General features: G+C 44.2%; 1 protein-coding gene across 6 annotated transcripts in view; it reads right to left on the bottom strand.

Moving 5' to 3' along the window:
• The window catches only part of LOC147120371 (electrogenic aspartate/glutamate antiporter SLC25A12, mitochondrial-like), a 157,506-nt gene that overhangs the window by 9,393 nt on the left and 120,795 nt on the right, over positions 1-27,318 (bottom strand). For all 6 annotated transcript variants that reach the window (XR_015078180.1, XM_085986201.1, XM_085986202.1 and 3 more), the window contains 4 exons: positions 18,875-19,015; positions 12,053-12,191; positions 6,201-6,359; positions 5,997-6,087 (listed from right to left, as the gene is read on the bottom strand). Coding sequence is in view for 5 of the 6 variants with exons in the window: in XM_085986201.1 (XP_085842327.1) it covers positions 5,997-6,087; positions 6,201-6,359; positions 12,053-12,191; positions 18,875-19,015 (530 nt within the window). In the remaining variant the exon portion in view is untranslated. The remainder of the gene's footprint in view (positions 1-5,996; positions 6,088-6,200; positions 6,360-12,052; positions 12,192-18,874; positions 19,016-27,318) is intronic.

Raw genomic sequence — 27,318 nt, 5'->3', positions numbered from 1 at the left:
TTTTCTGAGGCTCAGGAAACCCAGCTGGCCAGGGTTAAACCTGTAAAACAGCTTAAATATGAGGCTCCCAGCCTCATTATACTATTTAAATGGCCAACCCACCTCCTTTAGGATTTTACGGTCGGTATGGCGGCGTACTCGGAGTACGCCGCCGTACCTCCTTTAAAATCCAGCGCAAGTTCGGGATTTCCGCATGTGCGAAATACAGAACTTGCGGTACACGTTGACAAGTCGTCCACGAAAAAGCAATTGCTGGCCCAGAGTTGGGCTATTTGCGCACGGAATTGTTACAGTTGGTGCTAACAGGCGCAGGGCCTGTTTGCATCAGCATAAGGGGATACCTCAGGCATGATTGAAACATTTTCATATCGTAAATTATACACATGCACTGAATCAAATGAGTTTCTGCAAATATTGGGTTTTAATTATGTCTAAAATTATGATCAAAAAATTTAATTTTTAGTGGCGTTTTGAAGCTACTTACAAATTAAATTACAATTCTATAAATTGTAATTAGATCAGATTTCGGGATTCCCTTCGGAAATGATTAATATGCAATTCTGCTTTGCGATTGTAGGACCAGGGCCCACGTGATCCCAGGTACGCTTCCGCACCACCTGCGCCCCATGGATCTGTGGGCCATTACGCTGCCCTCCGCCTCGCATCCTCAGACTACAAGTTTTCGCAGCCTCGCCGCCAGCATACTCCGGAGGTACACCTCCGACTGCAATCTTTGGCCCACTATATCCCCAGTAGAATAATGGTTCCCTTCTTAGTCTTTAACTCTAACCAAATAGATTCATTTTTTTAACCACCCCCTGTATTATCCCGGAGGCAGCAGACCTGAGAGGAGTGAGAGCAGAGGCAGCGAACCAGACAACATAAACAAGGAGTGACGTCACAGGAAAACAGGGAAGTGATTGGTTGGTCAGTATTTCTCTATCTTGGGCATTAGTTTTTAATCCCGGCCCTTAATTTAAACCAAACGTTCAAAAAGAGGGAGCTGATTGGTGAGTATCTGGTGTTTTTATTTGGCTTTCTTAAAGTTTTTAAGTTTATTCCAGCTAGGTTAGTAAATAGTCTGTTAATTAGAGGTATGGCAGGGCAGCTCACACCAGTGGAATGCACATCCTGTGCCATGTGGAAAGTCCTGGACACCTCCCGTGGTCTGGACGACCACATGTGCGGGAAGTGTCGCCAGCTACAGCCGCTCGAGCACCGGGTTACGGAGCTCGAGTGGCGGCTGCAGTCACTGCTGTGCATCTGCGAGGTTGAGAGCTACGTGGATAGCATTTTTCAGGAGGTGGTCACCCCGCAGCTTGAGTGTGCAGGCAGAGAGGGAATGGGTGACCGTCAGACAGAAGAGGACGACCAGGCAGGTAGTGCAGGAGTCCCCTGAGCCCATCTTGCTCACCAACCAGTATTCGGTGCCGAATACTGGTGTGGGCGATGGTTCCTCTGGGGAGTGCAGCCAGAGCCAAGTCCACAGCACCATGGAAGGCTCAGCTGCACAGGCCGGGTTGGGGGGGGGGGGGGGGGGGGGAGAGGGAGAGCAATAGTGATAGGGGATTCAATAGTTAGGTGAGCAGACAGGCGTTTCTGTGGCTGCAGACATGACTCCAGGATGGTATGTTGCCTCCCTGGTTCCAGGGTCAAGGATGTCACTGAACGGCTGCAGGGGATTCTGAGGGGGGAGGGTGAACAGCCAGAGGTCGCGGTCCATATCGGTACCAATGACATAGGTAGGAAGAGGGATGAGGTTCTGCAGGCAGAGTTTAGGGAGCTAGGAAAGAGGTTAAAAAGCAGGACCTCAAAAGGTAGTAATCTCCGGATTACTACCAGTGCCACGTGCTAGTGAGTACAGAAATAGGAAGTTACAGCAGATGAATGCATGGCTGGAGAGATGGTGTAGGAGGGAGGGCTTTAGATTCCTGAGGAATTGGAACCATTTCTGGGGGGAGGTGGGACCTCTACAAGCCAGACAGGTTGCACCTCAACAGGAATGGGACCAATATCCTCACGGGAGGGTTTGCTAGTGCTGTTGGGGAGGATTTAAACTAGCTTGGTAGGGGGATGGGAACCTAAGTATAGAGTCAATAGAGAGGGAAGAAAAACTGGAATTGGAAAACAAAAATGTAGAAAGTAAATTGGAAGGACAGAGGAATCAAGGGCTAGATAGTAGTCAACAAGGAGGTTTGCCTGTACTAAATGGTATATACTTCAATGCAAGGAGTATAGCGAACAAGGCAGATGAGCTGAGGGCACAGGTAGATACTTGGGACTATGATATTAGCTATGAGAGTCATGGCTGAAAGAGGGTCAGGTATGGCAGCTCAACATTCCTGGTTACAGGATTTTCAGACGGGACAGAGAGGGAGGTAAAAAGGGAGGGGGGGGTTGCGGTATTGATTAAAGAAACTATTACAGCTGTGAGGAGGGATGATATGTTGGAGGGATCATCAAACAAGGCCATATGGGTCAAATTGAAAAACAAAAAAGGGGCAATCACACTGCTGGGAGTGTACTACAGACCCCCAAACAGTGAGAGGGAGATAGAAGAACAAATATGTAGACAAATTTCTGAGAAGTGCAAAAACTATAGGGCAGTAATAGCAGGGGATTTCAACTACCCCAATATTAACTGGGATAAAATTAGTATGATGGGTATAGAGGGTGCATCCAGGAGAACTTTTTTAGCCAGTATGTAGCAAGCCCAACAAGGGAGGGGGCGGTTCGGGACTTAGTTTTAGAGAATGAAGTTGGGCAGGTAGAAGGCGTATCAGTGGGGGAGCATTTTGGTGCTAGTGACCATAATTCTGTTAGATTTAAGGTAGTTATGGAAAAGGACAAGGATGGACCAGGAATAAAAATTATAAATTGGGGAAAAGCAAATTTTGCTAAGCTCAGATGGGATTTAGCCATAGTGGACTGGAAACAGCTACTTGAAGGTAAATCAGTGTCAGAGCTGTGGGAGGCATTCAAGGAGGAGATTCGGAGGGTTCAGACCAAATATGTGCCCTTAAAGAAAAAAGGTGGGACTAACAAATTTAGAGCCTCCTAGATGTCTAGGGACATACAGGGTAGGATAAAGAAAAAAAGGGAGGCGTATGACAGATACCGAGGGCTAAATACTCCAGAATCTTTAGGGGAGTACAGAAAGTGCAGGGGGGCAATTAAAAAAGGATATTAGGAAAGCAAAGAGAGAGCATGAAAAATTCTTGGCAAGTAAAATCAAGGAAAACCCAAAGATGTTTTATAAATATATTAAGAGTAAGAGGATAACTAAAGAAAGGGTAGGGCCTATTAGAGATCATGAAGGTAATCTGTGCGTGGAGGCAGGAGATGTCGGTAGGGTTCTTTGTGTCTGTTTTCACAAAGGAGGGGCGAAGCAGACATTGCTATCGGGGGAGGATTGTGAAATATTAGATGAAATAAACAGTGAGAGTAGAAGTATTAAGGGGTTTAGCAGCTTTAAAATCCCCAGGCCCAGATGAAATGTATCCCAGGCTGTTAAGCGAAGCAAAAGAGGAAATAGCAGAGGCCCTGACCATCATTTTTCAATCCTCTCTGGCTTCAGGTGTGGTGCCAGAGGAGGGAGAAAAGGACAGACTGAGTAATTACAGGCCAGTCAGCCTAACCGCGGTGGTGGGAAAATTATTGGAAAGAATTCTGAAGGACCGGATTAATCAAGGATAGTCAGCACGGATTTGTTAAGGATAGGTTATGTCTGACAAACTTGATTTAATTTTTTGAGGAGGTAACAAGGAGGGTAGTGCATATGGACTTTAGCAAGGCTTTTGATAATGTGCCATATGGCAGACTGGTCACGAAGTTAAAAGCCCATGGGATCCAGGGCAAAGTGTCAAGTTGGATTCAAAACTGGCTCGGAGACAGGAAGCAGAGGGTAATGGTTGATGGGGGTTTGTGTGACTGGAAGGCTGTGGGGTTCCGCAGGGCTCAGTACTAGGTCCCTTGCTTTTGTGGTATATATCAATAATCTAGACTTGAATATAGGGGGTATGATTAAGAAGTTTGCAGATGATACTAAAATCGGCTGTGTGGTTGATACTGAAGAAGGAAGCTGTAGACTGCAGGAGGATATCAATAAATTGGTCAGGTGGGCAGAACAGTGGCAAATGGAATTCAATCCGGAGAAGTGTGAGGTAATGCATTTGGGGAGGGCTAACAAGGAAAGGGAATACACATTAAATGGTAGGGCACAGAGTAGTGTAGAGGAACAAAGGGACCTTGGAGTGCATGTCCACAGATCCCTGAAGGTAGCAGGCCAGGTAGTTAAGAAGGCATACGGAATGCTTGCCTTTATTAGCCATGGCATAGAATACAAGTGCAGGGGGTTATGCTTCAACTGTATAAAACACTAGTTAGGCCTCAGCTAGAGTACTGTGTGCAGTTCTGGTCACCACATTACAGGAAAGAGGCGATTGCACTAGAGAGGGTACAGAGGAGATTTACAAGGATGTTGCCAGGAGTAGAGAATCTTAGCTGAGGAAAGACTGGATAGGCTGGGTCTGTTTTCCTTGGAACAGAGAAGGCTGAGGGAAGACCTTATTGAGGTGTATAAAATTATGAGGGGCATAGATAAAGTGGATAGAAAGGACCTATTTCCCTTAGCAGAGGTCAAAAACCAGGGGGCACAGATTTAAAATAATTGGTGGAAGGTTTAGAGGGGATTTCAGGGGAAATTTCTTCACCCAGAGGTTTGTGGGGGTCTGGGACTCTATCTGAAAGGGTGGTAGAGGCAGGAACCCTATCCACATTTAAAAAAGTACTTGGATGTGCACTTGGGATGCTCTAACCTGCAGGGCTACGGACCAAGAGCTGGGAAGTGGGATTAGGCTGGATAGCTCTTTGTTGGCCGGCGCGGACACGATGGGCCAAAATGGCCTCCTTCTGTGCTGTAACTTTCTATGATTCTATGATTATAGTACTATAATGGAATATTTGATTAATACAGCCACCCCTTCTTCCTTTTTTCCTATTCTATCCTCCTGATTATTTTGTAGAATCATAGAATGTTATAGTGCAGAAACAGGCCATTTGGTCCATGAAACCTGCGCCAAGAGCTACCTAGTCTAAACAGTTCACATTCCAAAGCCTTTAATATTCCCTCTTTATGGACTCTGCTTCAGCAACAGTTTGTGTTAGAGAATTCCACATTCCAACCACCCTCTGTTTAAATACTTTTTTTTAATCCTTCCTGTGATCATCTTAGACTTGTGCCCTCTCGTTACCATCTCACAGAAAAGTAGAGGTGGTCTTTTCACAACGTACCCTATCATAACCCTTCCCATAATCTTGAACAGCTCCATCAGATCACCCCTTAACCTTCTCAGCTCTCATGAAAAAGCACCAACATCTTGAGTCTCTCTTCAGAATTGTAGTCCCTTGCAACACTCCAGTGGATTTTAATTGCACAGTTTCCATTTTTTTAAATATCCTTCCTGTAAGGGTTGCCCAAAAGAGTACTCAACACTTCAATTGCAATATAATGAAGATCTTCTACAAGCTTTTAATCTTTATACAAAATCAAGGACTCAGTTTGCCTTTTTATGGCCTTAACTATTTGGTTGCCACCTTTAATGACCTGTGTAATTGCACAAGGAAGGCATGAATATAAAGGTGTGTGTAGGTTGTGCCAAGTTAGGATGGACGGGACAGGTTTGATAGACCTTGTCTTTTCTGGTCCTTTTTCGTACGTCTGCATCAACTTGTTCAAACAGCAATAATAGGCTCTGGCAATACCGTACTGAACATAGAGGACTGAATGACCGGCTGATCTTAACTACCCCCACAGTCATTCGCTATTACTCATTCCATAAATTAGTAAATAACTTGAGGAAAATATATTGTTAGTTACGTTATATTGCATTGAAAATAAATTTTGTTTAGACATTTTTGATCTTAAGGATTTGAATTCACCAGATTGGACAGTAGGCAAGAAATATTTTGTGAAACGGTTTCAAAAGTGTACTTACATTCCCCCAAAGTCAACATTGAGCCACCTTTGCAAAAGTTCGTAAGTCACCAGTGTTACACCAAACTGAGGAGAGGACCGGCAGACTCGAGCTGTGGGAAAATTAAAAAACAGATTTCTGCATGATAGTTGGCTGTTGATTTGTGTATAGATTAACTTTTACTATTTCAAGCCTTATTCAATTGTTTCTATAGCATCTCCATACCTCCTGCTCCCTTCCATAAAGCTCTAGGACCTTCCTCTTTTAAGATCTTTTTAAAACAGTCAGTTACACCACTATAGGTAGTCTGACCAGCACGAGCTGCTACTTGAAGTCTTGTTTTGATGACATCTGCAGGAGTTACTAAGGAAGCAGCAGGAATACCTAAAAAAAAAACACATTTATTTTGAGTAACCATGTTATATGGTGAATATAAAAAATTATATTCAGTCTGCAGTGATATTTTCTCATTTAGTTATACTCCATAAACCACGAGTATGGTAAGACATGCAACTGGGAGGAAGAGTTTCTCAAAAAGTCAGAATTCATCTAATCTGTTCCTCAGTTTGTGGGATTTTTTAATGTTTTGCACTAGTTTATGTGCTTTTTAAAGACATATGCATAAAGTGAGAAAAGGCATTGAACTCATGTGCTGACATGGTGTGGTTCATCCATGAATAAGAGGCAGGCTTCTTGGACCAATGACCTTTACTCATTACTAAAAATTAAAATGTTCTACATTTTTCCCAACTACCAAAGAAAGAATGTTCATTTATACTGCACCTTTCAAGCCAATGAACATCCAAAGTGCTTAAATAAAGTGTAGTCACTGCTGTAACGTAGGGAACACAGAAGCAAATTTGTACGCAGCAAGGTCCTACAAGATAAATGACCTGACCAGACAACCTGTTTTAAGGATGGTGGCTGAGAGAAAACGTTGGCCAGGCCACCAGGAGAACTTTCCTGCTCTTCTTTGAAGAGTGACGTTGGATCTTTTACATCTACCCGAGAGGGCAGACAGGGTTTAATGTCTCATCCGAAAAACGGCATCTCCAACAATGTAGCACCCTAGGTGTCAACCTAGATTACGTGCTCAAGTGTCCCAAATGGGGCTTGAACACAAACCTTCTAACTCAGGTGAGAGCTCTACCAGTGAGCCAAGGTTGACACATATATAGCACACCTAGCATTTTCTATTGGACAGCTATTTTGCAGTCTGTGATTCTAATAAAATTTTCAAAGAACAAAACCATAACATCCAGAAACTACGGCAAAAGAAAATACCAGGGCATAGAAGCCATTTAGCATCAATATGGAGACAAAGAAGGACAGATCTCAGGATATCCAAAAAAAAAATTTAATCCAGGAAAACATCATGCAAAGAATGCCTCCAAAGTTAAATGGCTTAATGAAAGGATCAGTTGATGTTTAATGCACAAGGGGAATCTAGTCATGATAACACTTTGATAGTCTTCTGTACTAGATCATGATGCAGCATTGGTGCCGAATGTGTAATAGCAGAGCAAACTCCAGAAGCCATGGAGAGGCTAATGATGATTCTTCCTCTAAGAACCTCTGAGCAGATACCACTGGTGGATTTAATCATCTTTTGTCTTTCACTATTATCACTTCTGTCATTTATTCATCTCCAGTTCTCCACTTAATCACCTGACAGACCATTCTTTTTCTTTTCTTGTGTATGTGGTCAGTTTTTCCTTATGCTCCCTTTTCCCTGGCTCGGTTTCTCGTTATAAAGGTCCTCTTTATAAGATGTTCATCTGTAACATCTTCCAGTTCTGACAAAAGGTCATAGATCTGAAACATTAACCCAACCCTTTTTTTCTCTCCACAGATGCTGCATGCCCAGCTGAGTGTTTCCAGCATTTTCTGTTTTTATTTCAGATTTCTAACATCTGCAGTATTTTCCTTTTTGTTACACTGGTGGATTCCCAATTTACTCAGTTTTAAACTTGTATTTAACAACAACTGCATTTATATAGTGCCTTTAATGTAGTAAAGCATCCTAAGGTTCCCAGTATTTGAACTCTTCACCATAGCAAACAATTTATCTTGATCAATTCCATTTGTAATACAGTATTGTAGATTTCAATTCAGTCATCTTTCAAAAAATTTTAAAAAATCAATTTCCTTAACCTCGTCTTACAACTTCATGATCAAGTCAGGATCTTCCTTCAGCTAGTTCTACATTCCACAATGACACTATTTCCTGCTACCTCACCATACACCACTTTGTCCAGGCTCCAGCTGTACTCCCCAAAATTCAGCACACACTCCTTGCACTGAGCCCCTGAAATTTAAGTAGCCCTACACATTTCCTCTTGCTCAATATTTGCTTCTTTAACGTCAACTAGCATTGAAAGTCTACAAAGCTCCAGGGAACAAAACATCAGCCAACCAGAGGAAAAAAGTGGGTTTAACCACAACCTCCACTTCAAGAAGAATGAGACAGCTAACTCAAAACCACGTGTTGAACATACCTCACCCCATACCAACTCCACTTTGCCCTGCCAGATAAAGGCTGGAAAAACTAGAGAAATGGACGTCAAAGAGTAAACAAACTGTTGAAATGTGCCAGGAGTTTAAGCCCTTTTTGCTACATAATATGGAGGGATTTTGTACATGCTGACGCTGTACTATTAACAGTTAAGTTGACCACCTTCAAAATCTATTAGCAATATATGGACCAAAATAAAACCACAAAAAAATACACTAGAAACATAGCTTATTCTGGAATATGATTGATAAAATTAAGTTACAAGTTCCTTCTCGAAAGCAGTTTTAAAAAATAAATTTTCCAAACATGGCAGGTCTACTCCCAAAACATGTAAAACAATTTTTTAATAAACTATAAATTCACATATTCCACATTTTAAAAAGTGGATTTCTTCAGAACTGACAACACAATTTAATAATTTACTAGGAGAGACAAATAGCACTAGAGTAAAGAATAGTTCAGAAATAGGAGGGATCAAACGGGGGCAAATCCATGGCAGTCTAAGATGAGTTTGGAATGCATGTGCGTAAATGCACATAGCGTGGTAAACAAGGTTGGTGAGCTGCAGGCACAAGTCGCCACATGAGATTATGATAGTGGCAATAACAGAGACCTGGCTCAAAGAAGGGGATGATTGGGAACTTAATATTCCTGGCTACAAGATATAGGGAAGGAAAAAAGGAGGGACGGGGATGTGGCAGTACTGATCAAATAAACTATTATAGGCACTGGAAAGGGATGATGTAGTTGAGGGGTTAAAGGCAGAATATATTTGGTTAGAATTAACAATAAAGGTGCTATTATGTTACTGGCTTTATACTATAGGCCACCAAATATTGGGAAGGAGATAGAGGAGCAAACTTGCAGGCAAATTACAGAAAGATGCAAGAACTATAGAGCAGTGATAATGGGGGACTTCAATTATCCCAATATAGACTGGGATAGTAACAGTGTAAAGGGCAAAGGGGAGAAATTCCTGAAAAGAACTTTCTTGATCAGTGTGTTTCCAGCCCAACGAGGAAGGAAGCAGTGCTAGATCTAGTTCTGGGGAATGAACTGGGGCAAGTGGAGCATGTTTCAGTGGGGGAGCATTTGGAGAACAGTTATCAGGTTTAGAATTGTTATGGAAAAGGACAAGGAACAATCAAGCATAAAAATACATAACTGGAAAAGGCCTAATTTCAGCGAGTTAAAAAGAGATCTGGCCCAGGTGGATTGGAATCAAAAATTGGTAGATAAAACAGTAATTGAACAATGGGAGGCCTTCAAGGAGGAATTAGTTCGGGTACAGAGTAGACACATTCCCACAAGGGGGAAAGGAAGGGCATCTAAAACTAGAGCTCCCTGGATGACTAAAGATATAGAAATTAAAATAAAACAGAAAAAGGAGACTTATAACAAATGTAAAGTTCATAATACAGTAAAGCACCAAGCTGAATACAGAAAGTACAGAGGAAATCTAAAAAAGGGAATAAGAGGGACAAAGAGAGTGTGAGAATTGATTAGGGGCTAACATAAAAGGGAACCCAAAAGTCTTTTCTAACCATATAAATAGTTAAAGGGTAGCCAAAGGAAGGGTGAGGCCGACTAGGGATCAAAAATATAGTGTGTTCAATTCTGGGCACCACACTTTAGGAAGGATGTCAAGGCCTTAGAGAGGGTACAGAAGAGATTTACTAGAATGGTACCAGGATTGAAGGACTTCAGTTATGTGGGGAGACTGGAGAAGCTGGGGTTATTCTCCTTGGACCAGAGAAGGTTAAGAGATTTGATAGAGGTGTTCAAAAATCATGAACGGTTTTGTGGCAGACGGGTCGGAAACCAGATAATGCTGATTTAAGGTGATTGGCAAAAGAACCAGAGGTGACATGAGGAAAAAAAATTAATGCAGTGACTTGTGATCTGGAATGCACTGCCTGAAAGGGTGGTGGAAGGAGATTCAATAGTAACTTTCAAAAGGGAATTGGATAGAAGGAAAAAAAATACAGGGCTATGGGGAAAGAGCAGGGGAGTGGGACTAGCAAAGAGCCGGCACAAGCACGATGGGTCGAATGGCCTCCTTCTGTGCTGTATCATTTTATGATTTTATAAGTACAATATTCCTATGAAAACCAGTCAGGTACTAAAAAGTAAATGGCTGTTAAGATGTCGCATGACTTTTGTAACAGTTAAGTTAGTATAATAAAAAGTAACAACAGAAAATGCTGGAAAAACTCAGCAGGCCAGGCAACATCCGTGGAGAGAAATTAAGAGTCGACGTTTCGGGTGAACCCTTTTTCAAAACTGGAAAGGAAATAAAATAGATCGAAGGCAGGGCTGCGATAGAACAAAAGAGAAGTGAAGAGACATTAAGAGGTATTCAAAACCAGACGAGATGGTAATAGGACAGTGGAGACAAAAGACGGCTCAGATTAGGTGTGAAGTGTACTGGCAGGATGAGTGACAGCTGCCATGTGGGAGAGAGAAAAAAAAAGGGGGGGGGGGGGGGGAGGGAAGACCCAAAACAAAGGGGTGGAAAAAAAAAGTAAAAATGTAATAGGGGCCGAGGTTATGATCTGAAATTGTTGAACTCGATATAGAGTCCGGAAGGCTGCAAAGTGCCTAATCGGAAGATGAGGTGCTGTTCCTCGAGTTTACGTTGAGCTTCAGTGGAACAATGCAAGAAGCCAAGGACGGTGAGGCCCGAGTGGGAATGGAGCGGTGAATTAAAATGACAGGCGACCGGAAGCTCGGGGTCACCCTTACGGACTGACCGGAGGTGTTCCGCAAAACGGTCACCCAATCTGCGTTTGGTCTCTTGCATTGTTCCACGGAAGCTCAACGTAAACTCGAGGAACAGCACCTCATCTTCCGATTAGGCACTTTGCAGCCTTCCGGGCTCAATATCGAGTTCAACAATTTTCATAACCTCGGCCCCTATTACATTTTTACTTATATTTTTTTCCACCCCTTTGTTTTGGGTCTTCCCTCCCCCCCCTTTCCTTTTTTTTCCTCTCTTCCACATGGCAGCTGTCACTCATCCTGCCAGTACACTTCACACCTAATCTGAGCCGTCTTTTGTCTCCACTGTCCTATTACCATCTCGTCTGGTTTTGAATACCTCTTAATGTCTCTTCACTTCTCTTTTGTTCTATCGCAGCCCTGCCTTCGATCTATTTTATTTCCTTTCCAGTTTTGAAAAAGGGTTCACCCGAAACGTCGACTCTTAATTGCTCTCCACGGATGTTGCCTGGCCTGCTGAGTTTTTCCAGCATTTTCTGTTGTTATTTCGGATTTCCAGCATCTGCAGTATTTTGCTATCATCAAGTTAGTATAATAGTTGGTTTAATTTTTCTTTAACAATATTATCTACATAAAGTCTGAAATACACAATACATCCTCATGTTAAATGAACTGCATCAAGATTAAAGTTGTGCAATGCAGTAAGTACCTAATACTAGCAAACTATCAAATACTAAATTACAACTTAATACTGATAGTAGCTACAAAACATGGAATTAAATCACTGCATTTAAAACAAAAGTTATTTACTAATTTGAAGTCCTTGGTCTGCCATTCTTACCTGCAATTGCACCAGCTGTAAGAAGATGCAACGGACCCAACCTACCCTGCTCATCCGCAAAGGCTAGCTTAGTGTGAGCATACACTGGAAAGTAGATGGCAGAGAAAGGGATATCACGGAGAAAACAAGCTTTTGCACCCTATCATAAGTAAACAAGAACACAGTTTTAGACACAAGCAGTAACTTTATACAGATTAAGTTTTGTTCTTCCAGGCATCACACTACCAGCAATTCATAGAGTCATAGTCATAGAGTTTTACAGCACAGAAAGAGGCCCTTCGGCCCATCGTGTCCGCACCGCCCATCCATCCCTGTCCTGTCTAATCCCATTTTCCAGCATTTGGTCCATAGCCTTGTATGCAATGGCATTTCAAGTGCTCATCCAAATGCTTCTTGAATGTTGTGAGGGTTCCTGCCTCTACCACCCTTTCAGGCAGTGAGTTCCAGATTCCAACCACCCTCTGGGTGAAAAAGTTCCTCCTCAAATCCCCTCTAAATCTCCTGCCCCTTACCCTGAATCTATGCCCCCTTGTTATTGACCCCCCTACTAAGGGGAAAAGTTCCTCTTTATCTACCCCATCTATGCCCCTCATCATTTTGTACACCTCAATCAGGTCCCCCCTCAGCCTTCTTTGCTCCAAGGAAAACAAGCCCAGCCTGTTTAGTCTTTCTTCATAGCTGAGGCGCTCCATCCCAGGTAACATCCTGGTGAATCTTCTCTGCACCCTCTCCAAAGCAATCACATCCTTCCTATAGTGAGGCGACCAGAACTGCACACAGTACTCCAGCGGTGGCCTCACCAGCGTTTTGTACAGCTCCATCATAACCTCCCTGCTCTTATATTCTATGCCTCGGCTAATGAAGGCAAGTATCCCATATGCCTTTTTAACCACCTTATCTACCTGTTCCGCTGCCTTCAGAGATCTATGTACATGTACACCAAGGTCCCTCTGACCCTCTGTACTTCCTAGGGTCCTACCACTCATTGTGTATTCCCTTGCCTTATTTGTCCGTCCAAAATGCATCACCTCGCACTTTTCAGGGTTAAATTCCATTTGCCACTTTTCCGCCCATCTGACCAACCCGTTTATATCGTCCTGTAGCCTGAGGCTTTCCTCCTCGCAATTTACCACCCCACCAATTTTCGTGTCATCTGCGAACTTACTGATCATACCTTTTACATTCTCATCCAAATCATTTATGTAGATCACAAACAACAAGGGACCCAGCACCGATCCCTGAGGTACCCCACTGGACACAGGCTTCCAGTCACAAAAGCAACCTTCGACCATCACCCTCTGCCTCCTGCCACTCAGCCAGTTTAGGATCCAACGCGCCAAGGCACCCTGGATCCCATGGGCTCTTACCTTCTTGACCAGTCTCCTATGCGGGACTTTGTCAAAAGCTTTACTGAAGTCCATGTAAACCACATCCACAGCATTTCCCTCATCCACCCCCCTAGTCACCCCCTCGAAAAATTCAATCAGATTTGTCAGACATGATTTACCCTTGACAAAGCCATGCTGACTATCCCCGATTAATCCTTGCCTCTCCAAGTGGAGACTAATTTTGTCCCTCAGAATTTTTTCCAATAATTTCCCTACCACAGATGTTAGGCTCACTGGCCTGTAATTCCCTGGTTTATCCCTGCTACCCTTCTTGTATAAATGGTACTACGTTAGCTGTTCTCCAGTCCTCTGGTACATCCCCTGTGGCCAGAGAGGTTCTGAAAATTTGTGTCAGAGCCCCTGCAATCTCCTCCTTTGCCTCCCACAGCAGCCTGGGATACATCTCGTCCGGGCCTGGGGATTTATCCACTTTTTGGCCTGCTAAAACCGCTAGCACCTCCTCCCTCTCGGTGCTAATATGTTCAAGTATGTCACAGTCCCCTTGCCCGATTTCTATGTCTGCATCGTCTCTCTCCATAGTGAACACAGATGCAAAAAATTCATTTAAAACCCCGCCTACATCATCTGGCTCTACACACAGATTGCCACTTTGGTCCCTAATGGGCCCTACCCTTTCCCTGGTTATCCTCTTGCCCTTAATATACTTATAAAACATCTTAGGATTTTCCTTTATTTTGCCCGCCAGTGTTATTTCATGGCCCCTCCTCGCCCTCCTAATTTCTTTTTTAAGTTACCACATTCAAATAAAATGCCGCTGACTCAAAAATAAACAAGTAAAAACTGTAAATTCCATCACTGTTAAATCCTTGACATTATAATTTAACAGTTGTGCAAGTGGTCTATCCAATTCAAACATAATTTTATCAGTACAGTTAAAGAGATTCACTAATTTAAGTTATCTTCACAAAACTTTCTCCGTGCGAGATCCTGCAGCTCTAGACTATAGGTGAAAATTGCATTATCAAAACAAATTTCAAGTACTTCTAGGAGTCATTGGTTAAGAGAGGATCTGGCCCAAATTAGGTGGGCAGAAAAGTTAGAAAACAGGTTGCTAGATCAGCAGTTTTCGGATGATGTTGCCGAGGGACAGCATGTAGATGAGAAATAGGAGGGGGTCAAGGATAGATCCTTGGGGGACACCAAAGGTAATGGTGCGGGAACGGGAAGAGAAGCCATTGCAGGTGATTCTCTGGCTACGATTAGATAGATAAGAATGGAACCAGGCGAGTGCAGTCCCACCAAGCTGGATAACAGTGGAGAGGCGTTGGAGGAGGATGGTGTGGTCAACTGTGTCACAGGCTGCAGACAGGTCGAGAAGGACGAGGAGGGATAGTTTACCTTTGTCAATCACATAGGACGTCATTTGTGACTTTGATGAGAGCCGTTTCAGTACTGAGGCGGGGCAGAAACCTGATTGGAGGGATTCAAACATGGAGATGGGTACGGATTTGGGAGGCAACAACACGTTCAAGGACTTTGGAAAGGTAAGGGAGGTTGGAGATTGGGTGGTAATTTGCAAGGATGGAGGGGTCAAGGGTGCATTTTTTGAGAGGGGGACAGTATCTGAGCAGAGAGAACCATTAACAATATCAGCTAACATGGGAGCAGGAAGGGAAGTTGGGTGGTCAGCAGGTTAGTGGGAATAGGGTCGAAGGAGCAGGAAGTGGATCTCGTGGACAAGCTGACCTCGGAGAGGGTATGAGGGGAGACAGGAGAGAAACTAGAGAAAGATGTGAGTTCACGGTTAGGGCAGGAAAGTAAGAATATAAAGAGGAGAGAAAGGGGAGGGAAATGGAATAAGAGTAAATAGCTGCTGAAAGGCTAGCTCTTTATTAAATGACCTTCTCTAATGTAATTCCATGATTCTAAATGTACTCTCCCTCCTTGCCTGGCTCAAAAGACTCTGCTCTTCCCTGAGTCCAACAGGGTTTCTCTTTCTCTCTGCTCTCTCATCAACAAGGTACCATTGAAGATCTCAGTCCCTCTTGTTCCCCTCACTTCTGAACTGGGTGTTTATTGCTCTCTTTCTCTCCTCTTCCTATTCCCAAGACCACAGCTCTGCTAAAATTAATCTGGAAGTTAGTTCCCTAGAGACAGACTCCAGCACATGCATATCTCACTTTTTCCAGTCTTTTCCTTTCAGTTTGCTCTTCCTCTATCTGCAGTTCCATTTTTCTGTTATTTCAATTCACTTTCCCTTTTCTCCTCTTTCTCTCCTGTTTGTTATTGAAACACTTTGCTCCCATTTCTGCAGTAGGCACAATCAATGTTCCCGTTAAGCTGCGCAGTCACACAGTGCTCTGGAAGACTTGTGCAGCCAGCTCACTGGCTTTTAAATGCAGAAACTGCACGTGTGGATTTTCAAATGGGCCGTGCAGCCCCAAAAAAAAATTACAGGGAACAGTGGTCACAATGCTGTTGGGGAGACTGTGGGAGGGTGAGAGTAAAGAACAGAGAGATTGGGAAGAGGGCAATGGAAGTCTCATTAGTGGATGCTCCTTTATAAAGGGGTTTTTATTTGTAAAAACTAGCTCTAAAAGGTCAATGTCTTAGCAAGCCATAAAAATGAACTGTCATGTAGCATATTAAGCTTCATAATTCTAAATTTACCATAAATTCCTTCCACATTGTATTCAGAATTTTTCATTTAAAAATCTGGGGCAAGTTCTGAAAGTGACTGTGGTTCTAATTTATTTTAACTATAAACTTTAGACAGGGAATTATTAACTTCACAGAATACGATGGATCTGAACATCAAACTAAAACACAGTATACAAATAGAATACTTCATGGAGACCTGCGAGATACGATTTTTATTTCCACTAGTGATTTACCACATATCTATATATATATATATATAAAGCGGCTCGTCTGTCTGTCTGTCTGTCTGGTCTCTATACGTTTGGAAGTTACAGAGCGTACCGACGCGCGCGTCGCCTCAAAAGAAAGCTTGCGATTCCGGACCGGTCATCGGCGTATTTACGTTTCAGCCGGACAAAAATCCCGCCCGCGGTATCCCAAAAACGTTCAGCGTTCCGCTCATTAGCATCTCATTAGCGACCGTGTGACTTCGAGGTCTTCCTACAGTTGAGTGTCGAGTGACTCGACGATTGACCAATCCTACGCTTCGGTGACCTGACCGGTCAACCAATCGGTGCGTGTGTGGGCGGGCCTTATCCTTCTGAACCGAGGTGAGTGGCCGCCATCTTGATTTTCCACGATTTTTCCCCCCACACTTTGTGTGTGTTAGGGAACTAAAGTAAATATTTCAATTATGTGTTAGGCAATTAATTAACAATTTATTTGAGTTTTATATTGTGTTTAGCAACCCCCCCCACCTCCTCCTCACCCTCGCGCAGGGGGGACTCGGGGCCTGAAGCTGAAAAAATTTCTCTCTCTCTCTCTTTCTTCCCTCTCTCTCTCTCCTTCTCCTCTTCCCTCTCTCCTTCTCCTCTTCCCTCTTCCCTCTCTGTCTCTCTCTACTTCCCCCTCTCAGGTGTCGCGGACGGAGCGCGGGCGCGCCGCCCGAAGTTTCCCGCTCGCTAACGGCCTTGCCGGCTCCCGCGGGCCGCTCGCACTGACCGCGCATGCGCCGCCCGCACTCACCGCGCATGCGCCGCCCACACTCACCGCGCATGCGCTGCCCGCCCGCCCGCAGCGGCCGTCCATCAGCCGCGCGATACGCGGGGGACCTCAGCAACGGCACCGGACCTCAGGCGCTAGGTAGGGGGAGGGGCCGGAGAGGGGGACAGAGGGGAGCGGGGGAGGAGGGGAGTGGGGGAGGGGAGGAAGGGGAGAGGAGGGAGGGGAAGGGAGGGGAGGGAGGGAGAGAGGGGAGGGAGAGAGGGGAGGGATAGGACAGGGAGAGGACATGACAGGGAGAGGGGGGACACACAGGGGCAGGGAGACCAAACGCCCCAAAATTGCCCTCGCAACGCGGGGCTCCCCAGCTAGTAATATATAAATGAGGTTAAAAAAATCCTCCCAGCAAGTGCTATTGCTGCACTGTACACCCCTCCCAATCAAAATCTCTCACATTCATAGCATTAGGAACCATTTTAATTGCCTACATCAGTCTTTCTGAAATCAAAGAAGCCATAAATGGATATAAAATTTTAAGTGTGGCTTAAGTTAGAGGTCATACTCATTTTCTATAATGCATTAATCACTGTAGGCAGTAAAACATTATTAATTGCTATATCAAATTTGTTTCCTCTATTTTTAAAGCTCTTTTCAATGTGTTACCAGCTACAGCAGCTTGTTCGGTTTCTGGCTTTAGGTCATTGGATAAGCATTGTATGAGGCACATTTTTTTCCTAATGACTGGTCTTTAATATTCATTTTCTACATTTACACTATGAATTATGTTGTGTTCTTTTAAAGGAAATAGAAAAAAGTTAGAACATTCCTCATCAATCAATAGGTTTTCATGAACGAGGTCACTTCACTGACATGAATGGGGCAGGATTACTTCAGTTTCACAAAAACTAGGATTGCGTAAACTGCTTTTTTCATTAAAGGGTAAATTGAGTGCAAAGAGGTGCTAAGAAAAAATTATCTTTAACATTTATTCATTTAAAACAGACACCAAATACAAGACATGTAATTTTCATATGAATACACCAGTGAATTTTCCGTAGGATTGCTCATGCGAAGTCAGAGAATACACTGTTTTATAAAGACAGAAGCTTATATGATGTAATGCAGAATGGTAATGTGACATGATATAATATAATAAATTTAATAATAGTGGCTTCGCTGTGGTATTGCACATAAAGTTGTATTAATTGGAATCTTGTACGTGGCATGCTGGTGGCGGAGGCCAGTGGTCAAGGAAGAATTAAAATATTAATTACGGCATTGCTGGAAAATAATTATATAAAAGAAATAGGGAATGCAAGGGCACAGGGAAGAAGTATATAAATGAATAAAATGGCAGGAGATTACAAAAAGGTAAATTAATGAATTATGGGAAAGGCTCAGAGTGAAGTACATAAAGAAAGGATTGGGAACAGCTCTACTGACCAATGAAAATAAATGATCAAGAACAACTCTGCGTGAAATAAATAAATAGGAGCGAAGGTGGAAAGAATCAGAAATTTAAAAAAAATGTAAATTGAATGGTAACTTGGAAAAATTCACAGATGGATTCCGAAACAGTGAAGTAAGTATTTAAATATTTTTCATTGGTTCCTGAGCAATCTGAGCTGATCAGCATGCTGTGTGTGCTACCGACACATCACCCTATAAACACACGTAAATAGATAAATACATTAAAACCAAATAATCTCAGAATTGACATTAAAAAAAAACCCTGTCCAAATTTTAGATCACTAACAAATTCAAATAACTTGTCTTTGTAATAGGCTACTTACAGGAGTATAGCTTTAAATTATCACGTGGAACCACCTACCTTGTACAAACCCAAAAATCCAAGATCACGCATTACAGAAAGTGCACTGACTCTGGGACCCGTGGTGATCTCTCCTGCAACTTGTAATCGAATTTTCACTATTTCCAATGGATTTGTAAAGATTACTTGAGAAGCTCCAGCCTGAAAGATTTACAAAAAAAAATTGAATGTTAAAAATTCCTGATACAAGGCTCTATTCTAATTTTGAAATATCCCAGTTTTCCCATCATGTTCTGTACAGACTCCTGTTGACACATATATAGCCTTTTTTTCCTACAAATCTACCTTCAGGTTTTTAAAGACATTCCAGCAAACAATATACCTACCAACATAAATGCAGGGGGATAGAAATGTAGAGTTACCATAGCAGCAGACATAATCATCATTAATTTTCCCAGTATCTTCTATCTATATATATATATAAAGCAGTCGATCTGTCTGTCCTTCTGTCTGTCCTCGGGTGTGCGTCTGTCCGGCTATGCGCTCGAAAGTTATACGGCGTACCTACGCGCGCGTTACCTCCGAAGAAAGCTTACGCTTCCGGGACACTCGTAAGCGTATTTACTTTTCGGTCGGACGAAAATTGTTCGCGCCTTATGCAAAAAACCTTCAAAATTAAACTCATTATCTGCTAGCATTGATTGACTGACGTCAAGGTTCGACCAATCCTGTGCCGTCACGATTGACCAATCCTACAGTACGGTCCCCTGATGGTTGACCAATCGGTGTGTGTGTGTGTGTGTGGGCGGGACTAATCGTTTTCATCTCGGGGATGTGGCAGCCATTGTTTCACTGCCATGACTTCAGCTTCCAGCTCAAACTACTTTGAAAGTTAGTATCTCTTTTAAAAATAACATAAGATTTACCAAAAACCTTTTATAAGTACTTTCACTTTCATCTTTCAAGGTATTAAAAGGTAGAAATGTTGCCCGGCAGCAGATTCACAAAGGGACACAGACAGGGCCCTAAAGCCTGGGACTCGATTTAAAATGTTGCCCGGCACCAGATTCACAAAGGGACACAGACAGGGCCCCAAAGCCTGGGACTCCATTTAAACCGCCCGGCAGCAGATTCACAGAGGGACACAGACAGGGCCCAAAGCCTGGCACTCGATTTAAACCGCCCGGCCCAAAACAGCCCTGGCAAATATAAAGGAGTCGATCTGTCTGTCCTCGGGTGTGCGTCTGTCCGGCTATGCGCTCGAAAGTTATATCGCATACCTACGCGTGCGTTACCTCCGAAGAAAGCTTACGGTTCCGGGACGGTCGTAAGCGTATTTACTTTTCGGTCGGACGAAAATTGTTCGCGCCTTATGCAAAAAACCTTCAAAATTAAACTCATTATCTGCTAGCATTGATTGACTGACGTCAAGGTTTGACCAATCCTGTGCCGTCACGATTGACCAATCCTACAGTACGCTCCCCTGATGGTTGGCCAATCGGTGTGTGTGTGTGTGGGCGGGACTAATCGTTTTCATCTCGGGGATCTGGCAGCCATTGTTTCAGTGCCATGACTTCAGCTTCCAGCTCAAACTACTTTGAAAGTTAGTATCTCTTTTAAAAATAACATTACCAAAAACGTTTTATAAGTACTTTCACTTTCATCTTTCAAGGTATTAAGTGTGTGTGTGTGGGTGGGACTAATCGTTTTCATCTCAGGGATCTGCCAGCCATTCTTTCACTGCTTGCAGCTCAAACTACTCTCCTTATCCAGCTTTGAAAAAGTTAGTTTCTCTTTTAAAAATAACATAAGATTTACCAAAAACATTTTATAAGTACTTTCACTTTCATCTTTCAAGGTATTAAAAAAGGTAGAAATGTTGCCCGCCAGCAGATTCACAGAGGGACACAGACAGGGCCCAAAGCCTAACACTCGATTTAAACCGCCCAGCCCAAAACAGCCCTGGCAAAGCCGGGCTCCCCCCAGCTAGTATATCTATATAAAGCGGTTCCGTACGTTTCGTCTGTCCGGCTATACGCTCGAAAGTTATAGGGTGTACCTGCGCGTGCGTTACCTCCAAAGAAAGCTTACCGTTCCGGGACGGTCGTAAGCGTATTTACTTTTCGCTCTGACGAAAATTGTTTGCGCCTTATGCAAAAACCTTCAAAATTCCACTCATTATCTGCTAATTAGCATTGAGTGACTGACGTCAAGGTTCGACCAATCCTGTGCCGTCATGATTGACCAATCCTACAGTTCAGTCGTTTGATGGTTGACCAATCGGTGTGTGTGTGGGCGGGACTAATGGTTTTCATCTCAGGGATCTGGCAGCCATTGCCTCAAGCTAAAAACCCCATTTACTTCCAGCTCAAAATCTGCTAATCCAGCTTCGAAAAAGTTAGTATCTCTTTTAAAAATAACATAACATTTACCAAAAACCTTTTATAAGTACTTTCACTTTCATCTTTCAAGGTATTAAAAGGTAGAAATGTTGCCCAGCAGCAGATTGAGAGAGGGACACAGAGACAGGGCACAAAGCCTGGTACTCGATTTAAAATGTTGCCCGGCAGCAGATTCACAAAGGGACAGAGACAGGCCCCAAAGCCTGGGACTCGATTTAAACCGCCCGGCCCAAAACAGCTCTGGCAACGCCGGGGCCCCCCCAGCTAGTATGCGAGTCCCGACCCACAGCAATATGGTTGACTCTTGGCCTAGCAAGCCATTCAGTTGTAACAAACCGCTACAAAAAATAAAACGGGATGGACGACCCGGCATCGGCTTCGGACACAACGGCACACCCAGCCCAGTCGACCCTGCAAAGTCCCCCTCCCTAACATCTGGGGACTTGTGCCCACCAGCCAGACAGATCCACCAGAGCTGGGGTCACAGTGGTGTAGAGTGGACCTTAACATCGACTCCGGACCCCATGAAGTCTCACGGCTTCAGGTTCAAGCATGGGCAAGGAAACCTCCTGCTGATTACCACCTACCACCCTCCCTCAGCTGACGAATCAGTACTCCTCCGTGTTGAACACCACTTGGAAGAAGCACTAGGCAAGGGCACAGAATGTACTCTGGATGGGAGACTTCAATGTCCATCACAAAGAGTGGCTTGGTAACACCACTACTGACTGAGCTGCCCGAGTCCTGAAGGACATAACTGCCAGACTGGGCCTGCGGCAGGTGGCGAGAGAACCAACACGAGGGGAAAAAACCTACTTGACCTCATCCTCACCAATCTACCTGTCGGAGATGCATCTGTCCATGACAGCATTGGTAGCAGTCACCACCATACAGTCCTTGTGGAGACAAAGTCCCGTCTTCAAACTGAGGACACCCTCCATCGTGTTGTGTGGCAATACCACCGTGCTAAATGGGACAGATTCAGAACCGATCTAGCAGCTCAAAACTGGGCATTCATGAGGCGCTGTGGGCCATCAGCAGCAGCAGAATTGTATTCCACCACAATCTGTAACCTCATGGCCCAGCATATCCCTCACTCTACCATTACCATCAAGCCAGAATACCATAGGAACATAGGAATAGGAGTTGGCCATTCAGCCCCTCGAGCCTGTTCCGCCATTCAATGAGGTCATGGCTGATCTAGAACCTAACTCCATATAGGCCTTTGGCCCATATCCCTTAATACCTTTGGTTAACAAAAAGCTATCAATCTCCAATTTAAAATTAACAATTGATATCGCATCAATTGCCATTTGCGAAGAGAGTTCCAAACTTCTACCACGCTTTGTGTGTAGAAGTGTTTCCTAATTTCACTCCTGAAAGGTCTAGCTCTAATTTTTAGAGTCATAGAGTTTTACAGCACAGAAAGAGGCCCTTCGGCCCATCGTGTCTGCGCCGCCCATCCATCCCTGTCCAGTCTAATCCCATTTTCCAGCATTTGGTCCATAGCCTTGTATGCAATGGCATTTCAAGTGCTCATCCAAATGCTTCTTGAATGTTGTGAGGGTTCCTGCCTCTACCACCCTTTCAGGCATTGAATTCCACATTCCAACCACCCTCTGGGTGAAGAAGTTCCTCCTCAAATCCCCTCTAAATCTCCTGCCCCTTACCCTGAATCTATGCCCCCTTGTTATTGACCCCCCCACTAAGGGGAAAAGTTCCTCTTTATCTACCCTATCTATGCCCCTCATCATTTTGTACACCTCAATCAGGTCCCCCCTCAGCCTTCTCTGCTCCAAGGAAAACAACCCCAGCCTGTCCAGCCTCACAGGTGTAGTCCTAGTCCTAGAATCCCCAACTAGCAGAATCGTTTCTCTCTACCCTATCTGTTCCCCTTAATATCTTGAAAACTTCGATCAGACCTCCCCTTAACCTTCTAAATTCTAGGGACTACAACACTAATTTGTGTAGTCTCTCCTCGTAACTTAACCCTTGGGAGTCCAGGTAACATTATCGTAAACTTATGCTGCACTCCCTCCAAGGCCAATATATCCTTCCTATGGTGTGGTGCCCAGAACTGCTCACAGTACTCCAGGTGTAGTCTAACCAGGGTTTTGTATCGCTGCAGCATAACTTCTACCCCCTTGTATTCTAGTCCTCTAGTTGATGACCTCACATTTGCCTACATTAAAATCCATTTGCCACAGTTTTGTCCACTTAATCTGTCGTTATCTCTTTGTAATTTTATGCTTTCATCTACACTGCCTACAATGCCACCTATCTTTGTGTCATCGGCAAATTTGGATATATGCCTTTCTATGCCATCATCGAAGTCGTTAATAAATAGTGAACCTGACCAACCCTGGTTCAATGAGGTTTGCAGAAGAGCATGCCAGAAGCAGCATCAGGCGTTCCTAAAAATGAGGTGCCAACTTGAAGAAGCTGCAACACAGGACTACGTGCATGCTAAACACAGAACCATCATGCTATAGAGAGCTCAGCGAGTTCACAATCAACAGATCAGATCAAAGCTCTGCAGTCCTGCCACATCCAGTTGTGAATGGTGGTGGACAATTAAACAACTAACAGGAGGAGAAGGCTCCTTGAATATTCCCATCCTCAATGACGGTGGAGCGCAGCATGCGAGTGCAAAAGACAAGGCTGAACATTTGCAACCATCTTCAGCCAGAAGTGCCAAGTGGATGCTCCATATCAGCCTCCTCCTGAGGTCCCCACCATCACAGAAGCCAGTCTTCAGCCAATTCGAATCACTCCACGTGATATCAAGATGCGGCTGAGCACATTGCATACAGCCTCATGAATGCCCCGACAACATCCCAGCTGTCGTGCTGAAGACTTGTGCTCCAGAACTAGCTGCGCCTCTAGCCAAGCTGTTGCAGTACAGCTACAACACTGGCATCTACTTGACAATGTGGAAAATTGCCCAGATATGTCCTGTCCACAAAGGACAAATCCAATCCGGCCAATTAACGCCCCATCAGTCTATTCTCAATCATCAGCAAAGTGATCAAGGCGTCGTTGACCTAACAAGCGGCACTTACTCACCAATAACTTGCTCACCGATGCTCACTTTGGGTTCCGCCAGGATCATTCAGCTCCAGACCTCATTACAGCCTTGGTCCAAATATGGACAAAAGAGCTGAATTCCAGAGATGAGGTGAGAGTGACTGCCCTTTGCATCAAGGCTGCATTTGACCAAGTGTGGCATCAAAGAGCCCTAGTAAAATTGAAGTCGATGGAAATCGGGGTAAATTCTCCACTGACTGGAGTCATACCTAGTACAAAGGAAGATGGATTGTGGTTGTTGGAAGTCAATCATCTCAGTCCCAGGACATCACTGCAGGAGTTCCTCAGAGCAGTGTCCTAGGCCCAACCATCTTCAGCTGCTTCATTAATAACCTTCCCTCCATCATAAGGTCAGAAGTGGGGATGTTCGCTAATGATTGCAATGTTCAGTTCCATTCGTAACTCTTCAGATAATGAAGCAGTCCATGCCAGCATGCAGCAAGACCTGGACGACATTCAGGCTTAGGCTGATAAGTGGCAAGTAGCATTTGAGCCACGCAAGTGCCAGGCAATGACCATCTCCAACAAGCGAGAGTCTAACCACCGCCCCCTGACATTCAACGGCATTAACATCACCGAATCCCCCACCATCAATATCCTGGGGGTCACCATTGACCAGAAACTTAATTGGGCCAGCCAAATAAATACTGTGGCAACAAGAGCAAGTCAGAGGCTGCGTATTCTGCGGTGAGTGTCTCACCACCTCCTGACTCCCCAAAGCCTTTCCACCAATTACAAGGCATAAGTTAGCAGTTGCCTGAATGAGTACAGCTCCAACTACACTCAAGAAGCTCGACACCATCCAGGACAAAGCAGCCCACTTAACTGGCACCCAACCTACCATCTTAAACATTCACACCCTCCACCACCGGTGCACCGTGGCTGCAGTGTGTACCATCTACAAGATGCACTGCAGCAACTCACCAAAGCTTCTTCAGCAGCACCTCCCAAACTTGTGACCTTTACCACCTAGAAGGTCAAGGGCAGCAGGCGCATGGGAACGCCATCACCTGCAAGTTCCCCTCCAAGTTACACACCATCTAGACTTGGAAATATATCGCTGTTCCTTCATCGTCACTGGGTCAAAATCCTGGAACTCCCTCCCTAACAGCACTGTGGGAGTACCTTCACCACACGGACTGCAGCGGTTCAAGGCGGCAGCTCACCACCACTTTCTCAAGGGCAATTGGGGATGGGCAATAAATGCTGGCCTTGCCAGCGATCCCCACATCCCAGGAAGAAATTTTAGAAGGCCCAATTTGCGCATAGCAAGGTTCCACAAATAACAGATATGACCAGCTAATCTAGTTTAATGATGTTGGTTGAGGGATACATATTTGAAATAGTGCCATGGGATCTTTTACATCCAACTGAGGGGGCAGGTTTAATATTTCATCTGAAAGACAGCACCTCCAACAGTGCAGCACTCCCTCAGTAGTGCTAGGAATGTCAGGCTAAACTTTGTGGTCAAGTCTCTTGTGTGGGGCTTGACTTCACAACCTTCTGACTCCGAGACGAGAGTGCTACCACTGAGCCACAGCGAACACCAATATCCAAGAGTACCTTTAATGTAGAAAAATGTTCCAAAGCACTTAACAGAGACATAATCAAAAAATTAATCCTGGGCCAAGGAGAAGATATTAGGAGTGATGACTAAAGGCTTGGTCAACAAGGTGGGTTTTAAGAAGATCTTAAAAAGAATTAAGTTGAAAGGAGAGGTTTAGGGAAGGAATTTCTGAGCATGGGGCTTAGATGGCTCAAAGCACAACCAACAATGGTGAAGCATGCACGAGACCAGAGTCAGAGAAACTGAGTGTTTGGGAGGGTGCTGTAAGGCAGGAGGCAGGCACAAGGCCATGAAGGGATTTAAACAAAAGGATGAGCATTTTAAATTTATGGGGTTGGGTGACTGAGAGCCATTGCAGGTCAGTGAGGTCAGGAGTAATGAGCAAGTGGGACTTGGTGCAGGGTAGGATAAGGGCAGCAGGATTTTGGATGAGCTAAAGTTTACTAAGAGTGGAAGGTGGCAAGCTAACCAAGAGAGCTTTGGAATAGTTGAGTCAGCAGGTAGTATAGAGAAGGATGAGGGTTTCAGCAACAGCTGAGCGGAGATAGGGTCGGAAGCGGGCGATATTCTGGAGGTGGAAATAGGCAGTCTTTGTGATGAAAAGGATATGGGGGTCAGAAGCTCAACTCCTGGTCAAATAAACAATCTCGTTTGGCCTGAGACAATGGCCATGAGGAGGATGGAGTTAGTAGCAGGTGGCACTATCTACTTAGGAGTTTGACTACAGCCTGCTTGGAGCACTCAGTATTACTTTGTCACGGGGTCCCACGTAAATTGCAGCCTCGGCAGGCATTACGCCTCTGACAAACGGACGTATATACTGTACGCTTCTGCCTGTAGATTTTGGTCACCAGATGAATGCTGGTCCATTTCTTCCGCTAAAAAACACAAATGTAGGAGGATACTGTGGAGAAGCCCATTGTGGCACTATTGGGGGGTGGGGGGTGCGGTAAGGTAGCAGCACGACAATTACCTTAAAGGGTTCTGGAAACCTAATGACAGAGAAAACAAAGTGCAGAAAAGGCCTAGAGCATTAATCACTGAATCTTGTTACTGGGCTCTGTAAAATGAACTTCCATTTACAACTCCGTCCCAAAAAACCCTGGTCATCTACTTTAATTGGGTGCATAACGCAGAGGGCTAAACCAGGTGCAAGAAACAGCGTGGACAATGTCATGATATCATTTTTACCTCATTTGCATGCATCTGCCCACAAACTTGCAGGGGCTTCCTGTGGTCACTTAAATTATGATCGCAAAATTGGATGAGGTAAAAAAAAAATAACACAGGAGGCGGCAATTCGGTTTTCCACCTGCACTCCCACTTTTAAAGATCTATCTACCTGTACCCCTGGAATTCTCTGCTCCTTCACTCTGTTAAGAGACTGACCATTTAACTTCCTTTCACTGCTCTTTTTGCTGGAGTGCACTACTTTACATTTCTCTGTA

Source organism: Somniosus microcephalus, chromosome 4, assembly GCF_052327205.1.
Source record: "Somniosus microcephalus isolate GS21.2 chromosome 4, FLI_Smic_1.0, whole genome shotgun sequence".
In the NCBI taxonomy this organism is placed as follows: domain Eukaryota; kingdom Metazoa; phylum Chordata; class Chondrichthyes; order Squaliformes; family Somniosidae; genus Somniosus; species Somniosus microcephalus.
The sequence above is the reverse complement of the archived record's forward strand: the minus strand, read 5'-3'. Positions and strand labels throughout refer to the sequence as shown.